Source organism: Lynx canadensis, chromosome E1, assembly GCF_007474595.2.
Source record: "Lynx canadensis isolate LIC74 chromosome E1, mLynCan4.pri.v2, whole genome shotgun sequence".
In the NCBI taxonomy this organism is placed as follows: Eukaryota; Metazoa; Chordata; class Mammalia; order Carnivora; family Felidae; genus Lynx; species Lynx canadensis.
In genome coordinates this window covers 20,226,372-20,239,033 of record NC_044316.2, presented here as the reverse complement: position 1 = coordinate 20,239,033, position 12,662 = coordinate 20,226,372, and the positions used below count along the sequence as shown (strand labels likewise).

The window sequence follows — 12,662 nt, the reverse complement described above, 5'->3', positions numbered from 1 at the left end:
CTGTGCATCATCAGTACTGGTAAAATTCCATTTAACTGGTTTTTGTTTAGTGAAGTTACTTATACTACTCCAGTAATACCTTATACGAAGATTGCTTTGCCCACATAATTATAAATTATCGAGTTCAGAATACTTCTAAATTCACACTGTAATTTTCTTTTTGACCCAAAGGTCACCTAGAATTATGTTTCTTAATTCCCAGACGTATACGATTTTTCTAATTATCCTTTGCTCTTGATTTCCAGCTTAATATCATTTGGTCAGGGAATATATACTCTGTGTGATTTCAATCCTTAGAAATTTGTTAAATGTTCTTTATGTATATATGTTGTTTATATAGAGAGAAATAACTTGTGTAATACTCTGTACACATCCACTAGATCAAGGTTGCTAATTATATTGTTGTCCAGTTCTTACTAAGCTCTTAGTTTTGTCAGTGCCAAAAATGCCAAAATCTGTGATTCTGAATTTGTCTCTTCCTCCTTGTTGTATCTTCTGGTTTTGCCTTAGATATTTTAAGACTTTATTTAGGCTTGTTCAAGTTAGAACTATTATTTCTTCCTAGTGTTTGAGTTATTTATCATTATGAAATGCCTCTCTATTTCTGTATCACTTTTTGCCTTTGCATGAATAAAACAGTTACACCACCTTCTCTCTTGGCCAGGTTTGCTGGTGTATCTTTTCCCACCCTTTTACTTTCAACGTTTCTGTAACCCTGTGTTTCAAGTATGTGTCTTGTAAGTAGCATATAGTAAGATTTGTTTTTTATGCAATCTGACAATCTTTGTCTTTTGAATATGTCATTACTCTACATGACTTTTAATGTAGTTTCTATATGTGGCATTTAAATGGACTATCTCGTTAGTGCTTTCTGTTTGATGCTTTTGTATTCCTTTCTCTTTCCTTTCTTTCTTTTAGATTGGTGATTGTGGGCAAAGAGTAAACAAAATTCTGTTCCTTCTGCTTCACAACTAAACCTCAGTTAAATTTCTAGCTCTGTTCCCCTGTTAACCCAGTAAGGTGTATCTCGACAGTATTACTGTGCAACATTTCTTATGACTTAAAAATTACCCCTTTTTGTAAATTGCATCTCCACTGAGAGAATAACAAATGTCTGGTGGAGATGATTTATGTGGGCTTCCCTGACTGTGGTGACTCCTGTATTAAGCATGTCCCTTTTAAGAACCCTGGAAGCTATGTCTTCAGACCTACATTAAGGGATATTAGATACTATGGGGCATGAGGCTTTTAAACCACGGGTACTTTCCATGCCTGCCCCATGTGGGTCTTATCTCTTTGTCCTTAAGCTGTCACCTGACTGCTGTGTGGACTGCTGCAAGGACTGTGACACTTCTGTTGGCAAGCCATGTTTTTGTCCTGAGTAGACTTATGCCACATGTGCCTATGAGTCCTTTAGTCAGAATATTTAGTTAAACTTCAGAAGGCACCCTTTCCTCACCCTCTGGCCCCTGCCACTCAGTGTTGTGATTATTCTTTATTATTCTGGAAGATTTATATCATAATATTGTTTTGGTGGTTGAGTGATTATAATCCCATTCTTGAATATAAAAAAATCTAATACTATTTGGCACTTTTACCTCCTTCCTAGACAATGCAAGGTCCATAAAACATTTTAATTCCATTTGCCTTCCTCTCAACTTCTATGCTGTTTTGGTCATGTATTATAAGTGTACGTGTGTGTGTGCGTGTGCACACATGTAAACGCGTGTGGCCAGCGAGATGACATCATCATCGTTGTTATTACATATAGTCAGTATGTGTTTAGATTTATCCGTTTATCACTTCTTTTTTCCTTTCTGTACCATTGACCTTCATCTGGGACCATTTTTCTTATGCCTGAATTTTATCCTGTTATATTTGAAGTCTGTTGTTGACAGAGTCTCTGCTTTTGTTTACCTGAAAATACTGTATACTGTTTTCGTCTGGGAAGAATATTGTTGCTGGGTGCAAAATTCTATGTTGGCAATTTTGTCAGCACTTCAGAGACAACACTCCTTTGTCTCCTGAATCCTGTGGTTTCTTGTGAGAAGTCAGCTGTCAGTCTGTTTGTTGCTCCTTGAGGTAATGGCTCTTTTCTCGTCTGGCTGCTCTCCTTTGGTAGTCAGAAGTTTTACTACGACTTTCTGAGTGTAGTGGTGTTGTTTTGTTTTGTTTTTTATCCTCACAATTCATAGGACTTCTTCAATTTGTCTTAGTTGGGTTTTCATCAGTTTTGCAAAACTCTTGGCTATTGGCTCTTCAAATACTGCTTCTCCCCTTCTGTCTCCTCTCCTTCAGGATTTGAGTTACTCGGACCATCTCACCATAGCTACTATGCCTCTTAACCTCTCTCCTTTTGTTTCCATCTTTTCGTCTCTCCATGCTTCATTCTGGGGAATTTCTTCTCACCCACCTTCAGCTGTTCATAATCTTCCTGTCTACTGATCTACTGACTTCTCAGTTTCCATCATTGTATTTTTCAGTCCTGTGTTTTTAATTTGATTCAGTTCATTTTTTACATACATAGTTTCTGATTCTCTAAAAATTCTCAGTATTGTCTTTTGTCATCTCGAGCATGGTAAGCATAGTTATTGTATTCTCACTATTAACTCCATTATGTGGATCCCCGCAGGTCTGTTTGTTTTGTATCATGTTTGGCTGTTTCTAATTCTTGTTATCATGGTTCCTTGTGTGTCTGGGTAATTTCTATTTTGCTCCCAACATAATATTGGCAAAATTGTTTATAGAAATAACTGGAGACCTAAGTTTATGTAATCTTTCTCCAGGAAAGATTTACCTTGGCTCCTTTTAGGCAACCAAGAGCTATGCTATTTCAAGTCCCTGTGAGGGACTGCCTGCTTCTGACTCACCCTCATTGCTAGTGGCAGCCTTTTCGGATCCCAGCCCAAAGTGAGAGGGGTTTACCCATGACCTCCTCCTTTTCAGGCCCTGCTCTCTGATCCCTGTCCTGCCAGCCCCCTGAGGCTGCCAAAACCTCTACCCAGATCCCATCTGCTTCCTCTGGAGTTGGCAAATTCCCCCAGGAAAAAGGACTTCTCAGACCTGGAAACTTCCACGGTCCTGCTAGATTCTGGTCCCCATAATTCTCCACTGTCTTTAAGCAAAATTTTTAAAATATTTGAATTGCCGATTCTAGATGTCTGCAGCATGGGTGTTGGTTTAAACTAGTCCGTCATTACTGAAGTGGAAGCCCTAATATCCTCTTTTTATAAATTAGATAATTAGGTCCAGAGAGACTATCATAGTTAGTTAAGAGCAGAGACAGTGAATGCCCAAGTGTCCTGATTCTGTGTGATGCTTATTCTCTTTTTTAAAATAAATACAGCTTGCTTGCATATTTATTTATTTTAGATGCATTTATTTAAATTTTAGCTAATATACAGTGCAATATTGGTTTCAAGAGTAGAATTCAGTGATTCATCACTTACATACAGCACTCAGTGCTTATCATAACAAGTTCCCTCCTTAATACCCATCACCCATCTAGCCTCTCCCTCGCTCACCTCCCTCCATCAACCCTCAGTTTGTTCTTTATTATTAAGAGTCTCTTGTGGTTTGTTTCTCTCTCTTTTCTTCCCCACCTCTTCCCATATGTTCATCTGTTTTGTTTCTTAAATTCCACATATGAGTGAAATCATATAGGATTTGTCTTTCTCTGGCTGACTTATTTCAGTTAGCATAATGCTATTCTAGTTCCACCCATGTCATTGCAAATGGCAAGATTTCATTCTTTTTGATGGCTGAGTAATATTCCATTGTGTATATATACCACATCTTCTTTATCCATTCATCAGTTGATGGCCATTTGGGCTCTCTCCATAGTTTGGCTATCGTTGATAATGCTGCTATAAACATTAGGGTGCATGTGCCCCTTTGAATCTGTATTTTTGTATCCTTTGGGTAAGTACCTAATAGTGTAATTGCTGGATCATAGGATAGTTCCATTTTTAGTTTACTGAGGAGCCTCCATACTGTTTTCCAGAGTGGCTTTACCAGTCTGCATTCCCACCAGCAGTGCAAGAGGGTTCCCATTTCTCCGTATGTGATGCTTATCCTGTTACACCACTGCCAAAGTGTACAGATAGATTTAGTAGCATTTTGATATTTGCTGTGCTAGTGACACTCTCTTAGTTTATTCATCAAGCAATAAAAGCCCTGTAGCCCTCACATAAATAGGACCCCCACCTCCCTTCCCCATCCCATTAAGGTTGTTTTAAATTTACTTAAACTTTTAAAAAGTGAGCCACACTGGGGCAGCTGGATGGCTCAGTTGGTTAAGTGTCCGACTTCGGCTCAGGTCATGATCCCACGGTTCATGAGTTCCAAGCCCGTGTCAGGCTCTGTGCTGACAGCTCAGAGCCTGGAGCCGGCTTAAGATTCTGTGTCTCCCTCTCTGTGCCCCAAACCCCAATCATGCTCTGTTTCTCCTACCCTTTCGCTCTCAAAAATAAATAAGCATTACAAAAAAAAAAAAAAGATTTTAAAAGGGAGCTGCAGTCTTTCCCTATAAATCTTCCATTACAGATTCAGTGAACATTTTGTCACTCATCACTATTTGTAAGATTCTGCTTGTACTTTATAACAATATCGATCCTTTGCTTAATACCTAAGCCAAGGATTGGTGTTCCAGGATAGGGAAGAAGTATCAGTTGTCTGTTAATTGATAACAAAGCACCCTCAAATCTAGTGCCTCGAACAACAGTTTATTGTGTCTCATGATCTGGGGGGTTCACTAGCCAGTCCTGCTGGGCTCACCAGGTGGCTGTGGTCAGCTGAGGTTACATGGTCTAAAATGGCTCACTCACATGCTGGGTGACTGGGATACCTTGGCCTCTTTCTTCATCTAGTTTTTAGTCCTGGATTTCTTCACATGATGGAAGAAGTGTTCCAAAAGTTCAAAGCCTCTCAAGGATGAGTCTCCACAAATAACCCAGTATCACTTCTGCCATATTCTGTTGGGTAAGACACATCACAAGGGCAGCCCAGATCCCAGGAGTGGGGTGGAAAATTCGCCTCTCGTTGGGAGGTACAGCAAAAAGCTGTTTGTTTTTTAAATCTGCCACAGATGGGGGCGCCTGGGTGGCGCAGTCGGTTAAGCGTCCGACTTCAGCCAGGTCACGATCTCGCGGTCCGTGAGTTCGAGCCCCGCGTCAGGCTCTGGGCTGATGGCTCAGAGCCTGGAGCCTGTTTCCGATTCTGTGTCTCCCTCTCTCTCTGCCCCTCCCCCGTTCATGCTCTGTCTCTCTCTGTCCCAAAAATAAATAAACGTTGAAAAAAAAAAAAAATTAAAATAAATAAATAAATAAATAAATCTGCCACAGATGTGATGAAAAGAGGCAGGTATGCTAGGCAGAATAATGGGCTCTGCATTTCAGCTCCAGGTCTCTGTGACCCCAACAGAGTGTCCTACAATTCAGTTCAATCCTGACACTAACTACCCAGAACAGCCAGATGAAGAGATACACAGAGCAACAAGGTCTGGAGGGTCTGGGCATCCGGAGAGCAAGAGCCTCTGCCCCTGTGGAGATAGGGTCCATCACCCTCCCCATTGGATAATATGTTCGCCAACCAGAAAGCTCCTTGGAGCCTCGGTGTCTGAGTTTTTTTAAATCGGGGTTTTATGACCTAAGCATGACTGGTGAAATCTTGAGTCTGTGATTGGACTCAACCTGCAGCCTTCCTCCCCTCCCTGGAGGTCAGGCTGCTGAAAGTCCCATCCCTCTAATCCTGTGGAGGGTTTTTGTGATGATTACCCCCCCCCCCCCCCCCCCCCTTGTCCTGGAGCTGTCTGGGAACGGGGTCTGAGTTGTTTCATTAGCATAACAAAGATACTCCTACCACTGAGGAAATTCCAAGGGTTTTAGAAGTTCTGTGGTAGAAACCTGGAACAAAGTACAGAGAGGCGGGGGTGGGGAGTTGAGATTTTATTAGAGCCCCCCAAGGTTGTCCATGCCTGACTCCCCAGAACATGTAAACATGTTATGTTGCATGACAAGGTGGAATGAAGGTTGCAGATGGAGTAAAGACTGCTGATTTTCGACCTCAAAATAAAGACATTCTCCTGCATTATCCAAGTAGGCGCTATGTAAATTTAAGAGTCCTTCAAAGGGAAAGAAGGATGCAGAAGAGTCAGAACCAGGGAGATGGTATATCATTCAAAAGACTCAACAGGCTGTTCATTACTGGCTTTCAAGATGGAAGGAGGCCATAAGCCAAGAAATGTGGGCAGCCTCTAGAAGCTGGAAAAGATAAAAAAGTGGGTTCTCTCTAAGAGTCTCTAGAAAACAAGAGCCCTGCTGACACCAGGATTTTTAGCCCAGCGAGAACCATCTTAGACTGCTGACCTCCATAACTGTATGAGAATAAATTTGTTTTGTTTTAAGCCACTAAATTTGTGGTGCTGTCGAAAAGCAACCTCCGTGTTTCGGAGCCGAAGTATAACTCGAAGACAGAGTTTGGGATAAAGGGGAATGACAGCTTTATTGCGCAGCAGGCCAGGGCCTTCAAAAACTGCAAGCCCTCCCGGAGGAAGGGGCTGGGGCGTTTCATAGGGAAACACAGGATCTAGCCTGTTCTGACAGCAGTTGTGTAGGTGATACCAGCCCTCTTCCTCGTGTCTTTAGGCTGGTACCAGGTTCCTGGAGCAAAAGGCTAAGAAGGGAGGAGGGAGGTTTGCTCAAGAGACGAAGAAGGTTCCTTTAAGATCCAACCTCACTGGAGCGTTAGTGCAGCTGTTTTGATTTTTGTTCAACTTTGTGCTTTTTTTTTTAATTTTTTTTTCAACGTTTATTTATTTTTGGGACAGAGAGAGACAGAGCATGAACGGGGGAGGGGCAGAGAGAGAGGGAGACACAGAATCGGAAACAGGCTCCAGGCTCTGAGCCATCAGCCCAGAGCCCGACGTGGGGCTCGAACTCACGGACCGTGGGATCGTGACCTGGCTGAAGTCGGATGCTTAACCGACTGCGCCACCCAGGCGCCCCTCAACTTTGTGCTTTTAAGCAGTCTCCGTGGTAATCTGCAGCAGCAGCAATAGAAAACCAATACAGTAGGGCCTAGAAGAAGGAAGAAAGTGGCACTCTTTTTTCATCATGGAAAGTAGCATGATAAGTCTATACTTGGAGCTTCCTGTGTAGATGTTGAAAACTCACTCCGTTCAGAATGCAAGTAACTTCTCATTCTTCAAATCTCTCCTACTTCTTAAATTATTTACTACTACTTTTTACCTCCAGCCCACAGTGGAGCTCAAAATTGCCTAATTATCTACAGAAGACTCTATCTCTTCATTAAAGTGCATCTGTGTGTGTCTGCTAGGTAATAGATCAGAGAAGGGAACGTAACTCTTTACTCTGCAAGTAGGATACATTTGACCTCCTTGATTCATCCAGTGATAATTTGTTACCTTCAGCAGACCAGGATCTATGCCAGCACAGTTTTATACTTAAAAGGAGTTATGATCTGATGCATGGTACAAAACTTAATTGGCCCAAAGGGAGGGGTTTCTTGCTAGGCTCTTTCTTAGAGTCCCTGACACCTACAGGAGGTTTTGCAACTTCTCTCCTTATAAATTTTAATCTCGTTTTCAAAAGCACAAACTACTATGATGATGTCAGTGGTGGTGATGATGGTGGCTGACACTATGGAGCACTTGCCATGTGCCAGGGCTGTGCTTACGTTGCACATTCTTCATGGCAGTTCATCTTTAGCACGGCTCCTGCCTCTTTCTATTAAATTACTCTTGTACTTTTTAACCTTCTTTCTGTCAAGACACGTAAACTCAATGTTTACATGTCTCAACTGTTTACCCCTTAGTTTTATCCCCTTTCTACAATTCCTGATGATTCCTAGAATATAATAAAGCAAAATTTTAGCTAAATGCACAAGAACTTCCAGTCTTGAAGGAGAAGGAAGAATAACTATTCCCAAGTTTATGTCTGAGAAATTGGAGGCACTGAGCTTAATTTGACACAATTAACACTAATTACACGTTAGCATCCTTAGTTTGGGATTTTTCTCCAGTGAAACTTACCATTTGTTGATTTATTTCTTTAGGAGCCCTATTATGTACGTTGCATCAAACCCAATGACAAGAAATCCCCACAGATATTTGACGATGAGCGCTGTCGCCACCAAGTAGAGTATCTTGGACTACTGGAAAATGTGAGGGTGCGGCGGGCGGGGTTTGCCTTCCGCCAGACCTACGAGAAGTTTCTTCACAGGTGAGAATGGACTAAACAAAGAACCTGGCAGACCCTGAGAACTCCGGAGTGCTCCCCGTGTGTGACGCTTCGTCAGCACGTGTCAGATAGTGTAAATATCTGTTGAAAGAGGAAGAGTTGAGGGAAGCGCAAATATGAAAGACTTTCTCAGAGTCAGCAGGAGACTCTCCCTGAGTCTGCGGTTTATGGGCCGTGTGAAAAGATTCATTCTTTGGGGAGAAGATGTGGGCCGTATAGCATGGGAGGAAGATCATGGACTCAGAGGCACATCTGGGTTGGAATCCGGGGTATGCCACTCATTTGCTGTGTGATCTTAGGCCAGAAATTTAATGTCCGACTCTGTTTCTGCATCCATAAAATGAGTATAATAATACTACCTCATTAAATTAGCCTAAGTAAAAAAGCTAGGTGCCTGGCACATAATGGATGCTCAATTAATGCTGCTTTGTCATTACCAGTATTAGTAATTATCATAACAACAAAATATTAAGCAATTAATCATGAAGACCTTGAAATTAGCCTACCTGGTTTGAATCCTGGCCTTGCTATTTCTTAGCTTTTTAACCTTGGGCAAATCACCTAATCTTTCAATGCCTCTGTTTCCTCATGTATAAAATGGGGGTAATAATAGTAACTACTTTTTAGGGTTTCTGGAGCATTAAATAAGATTATATCTATACCCATATCCATATCCATATCTATATATCTATATCTATAAAGCACTTAGAATAGAACCTGGCATGGGGCGCCTGGGTGGCTCAGTCGGTTGAGCGTCCGACTTCAGCTCAGGTCATGATCTCACGGCTCGTGAGTTCGAGCCCCGTATCAGGCTCTGTACTGACAGCCCAGAGCCTGGAGCCTGCTTCGGATTCTGTGTCTCCCTCTCTCTCTCTGCCCCTAACCCACTCGCATTCTTTCTCTGTCTCTCTCAAAAATAAATAAACATTAAAAAAAAAATTTAAAATAGAACCTGACATATAGCAGTCATTCACTGTATGTAAGATATCATCACTGCTGTTATTTATTGTTAGTCATGATGATGATAGTGGACAACTGGGACTCATCAAGTCCCTTTAAATTCCATCTGTTTATTTATCTAAAAACATTCATTGAACATTTTCTACAGACTACAGATTCCACAAAATGTGAATAAATAGATAAAATATTGGTTGGTCAGAAGAGTCTCTAAGGAGATGATGCTGACAGGAACTAGCCATACAAAGGTCAGAGAGAGGAGCAGGTAGGGCAGAGGGAACAGTGAGAGAAAGGCTCTACTGTAGTGGTAAGTGTGGTATGTTAGGTAGCAAATGTAGCCGTGTGGTTGGAGGCTGCTCACAGACAGGGCAGTGGTGTAAGATGAAATGAGAGAGGTGGACAGGGGCCAGATCATGTCAAATTCTGTAATCCAGACTAAACAGTTGCGATTTTGGCTAAATGTGGTGGGAACCCGTTGGTGGATTTGAAGCCAGGAGCAACACAATCTTACGGTTATCTGAGGAGATACTGTGGCTGCTGTGTGGATAGGAAGCGAGGTGACATTTAGGGATGTCACTGTAGGAGCCCAGGGAAGGGGGCTTGATAGCACCTTGAGCAAGAGATTCTTACAGATCCAAGGGTATGGACAGATTTGAGGTATGTCTTAGGGGAAAGTTGGCAAGGCTTGCTCACGGATTGGCTGGATAAGAGAGGAATAGAGAGGAACAGAGGGTGACAATTAGGTTTTGGCATGAGCATCTGGGTAAGCATAGTGCCATATGCTGACAAAAGACAGGGTAAGAGAGAAGCTTGAGGAGGTCGTGGAACAGGGCAAAGACAGAATTGAGATTTGTCTGTTGACCATTAGGTTTGAAATGGCTACTAAAAATCTAGGTAGAAACATTAAGTAAGTTACTAAACACACATATCTGGAGCTCCGGGAGGAAGCGCAGGCTGGAGATGAGATGCTGGAGTAGTTAATGTAGACGTCCTATATAAAGTCTTAGAGCTGGATACATGAGAAGGAGCCCATTCAGATCCTGTGCGATCTGACAGGAAGGAACCACCGAAGAGAAGAGAAGGAGCAACCAGTGAGATAGATGAGATGCCAGGGGAGGGTTATGTCACAGAAGCCGAAAGAAGATGGTATTTCAAAAAGAAAAAGCAGAGTCGCCAGATCAAATGTTGCTGCGCAATCAAGTAAGATAAAGGCAGAAGCTTAAGCATTAGATTTGGCAACATAGGGGTCAAGGGAGAATAGGTTGTGCAGAACCCGATCTGAACAGGTTGGGAAGGCGAAGTGAGAGGCCAGATGCCCGTAGACAACTCAAGTATCCATGCCATGAATGAGGGCAGGAAGAATGGAAGGAAGCAGGAGCAGGAGTGGGATGTGAGGTCAGGAGACACTAGGGAATGTATGCAGGTGGGGCTGATGCGGAACAGACGGAGAACCTGGTGGTGCAGGAGAAAGGGAGGTCATTGTCATCACCATGATATCCCTGCGAAGGCAAGGCTCAGAATCCCAAGCACAGGTGGAAGGTTTGTCAGCTCTAGGTCAGAGCGGGGACACTTCCCCCATAGCAACAGCACAAAAGACAGAGAATACGCAGAAAGGCCCAAAAGCTGGCTGATGAACATGTTCCTATCTGACTGCTTCTGTGTCCTTAATCAAGTATGAGGCGAGACCAGGAGTGGAGAGTGAGGACAAGGAGGGGTGGTGTGGGAGGTTTGAGGCGAAGTAGGAAATCTCATTTTGGAGAGTGGGAAAGCACAGGTTCATACGGAAGGATTGCCACCAGGAAGATCTGAGCGTCCGTGTGAGATCTGAGGTTATAAATGGACAGTGAGGCGACCATCGTTACTGTTTTTCTCCACCAGTGTTCAGCTGCTTTTGCACAGAGGTGAAAGAGATTGCGCTAAATGGAGACCCCCTAGAATGAGTAAAGCACAGTAGCCTGGAAAATTCGAATTTGATTTGACATCGATCAAAAGGTCATGCTCAAAACTGACCATCTTCCTTATTAAAATCATACTGTTCTTTAGACTTGGTGTTTCATTTGCTTATTGAGGCTGTAAAGTTGGAATGTTTTCATGAATAGAGATGTGTTCATTCTGAGTCTTGATTTCAAACAGTGTAGAATTATGTTAGAGAGATTGCTTGTCTGCTGTTATTATTCTTAGAATTGTAGCAACTGCTCAGTCAGAATTTGTTATTTTGTTACCACCCATAAAAAAATCAGAAATTAAAATGAGCAGGGTGGGGGCTGGGTAACTATAGGATGGGGCTGAACCGAAAATGTGTGATCATGAAACACATGATCCGACTCCATGAGCCGTGGAGAGTAGCTGAGGTAAGACAACAGTAAGCAAGCAAGCTTGACTTGGAGGAGAGAAGGAATTTTGTAAGTGCATACATATCTTCTACATTCAACTCAGGAGGGTTTGGTGTGTTTGTTTCTTGGCATGAGACACATGCCATAAGGATGGGAATATGTTTTCTAAAACATACATAAAAATACAATAGGAAAGATCAGAAAGAACCTGTGAATTTCAAATAATGGCGGTCTTAGCAGTGTAAGCTTAAATCCACTTCTACCCCAAGAACATCTGATGTTCCCAAATAATGTAAATTGTGTGTCTTTAAAACCAAGAAAATGCACAACCACGCCATGGAATCAAGAAGGCGGGGGGCGGGGGGGGTCTCAGTGAACTTGGAAATAGGACTCCCTCCTAAATCTGATGTGAAACAGATGTGAAGACCCAGGTATAACCAAGGTTGCAGTTTTAAGGAAAGACTGCCTTTGCCGTTCAGGAAGCCATCCCGGCTGCTGTGCTGGAGTTTGCCACAGTGACCAGGATAAGGGAGACATCGTAGGCACAATGGCCAACACCCAGGAAGCAACAGTAGCCACTTGACTAGAGGCCAACCAAGGCCAAGATGTACACAGAAGGACTCTATGGAAGTAGACGAGATCACAGCCAAATGTCTGAGAGAGACCAGACAATGAAAAAGAGACAGTAATCTCAACAGATGCAGAACCTCACCCCTGAGGAATCAGACCAAGGAGTAAATGGCATTGGAACAAGCCTGTTTAATATTTTCAGAGAGATGAAGGAGAGAAATTATGGTCCTATAATAGGAATATGAAGTTAGAAACAAGAACAGGTAAATATTGAAAAGAATCATTAGAGGGGCACCTGGGTGGCTCAGTTGGTTAAGCGTCTGAACTCTTGGTTTCAGCTCAGGTCATGATCTTGCGGTTTGTGAGTTCGAGCCCCACATCGGGCTCTGAGCTGATAGTGTGGAGTCTGCTTGGGATTCTCTCTCTCCCTCTCTTTCTCTGCCCCTCCCCTGCTTGCTCTCTCTGTCTCTCTCAAAATAAATAAATTTTTTAAAAAGAATCATTAGAGATTAAACACATTCAGAATAAACACAACTGAAGAGAG

At 42.5% G+C, this 12,662-nt stretch overlaps 1 protein-coding gene across 2 annotated transcripts in view; it reads left to right on the top strand.

Moving 5' to 3' along the window:
- The window catches only part of MYO1D (myosin ID), a 359,179-nt gene that overhangs the window by 135,328 nt on the left and 211,189 nt on the right, over positions 1–12,662 (top strand). For both annotated transcript variants that reach the window (XM_030296022.2, XM_030296023.1), the window contains exon 15: positions 8,074–8,240. In XM_030296022.2, the coding sequence (XP_030151882.1) occupies positions 8,074–8,240 (167 nt within the window). The remainder of the gene's footprint in view (positions 1–8,073; positions 8,241–12,662) is intronic.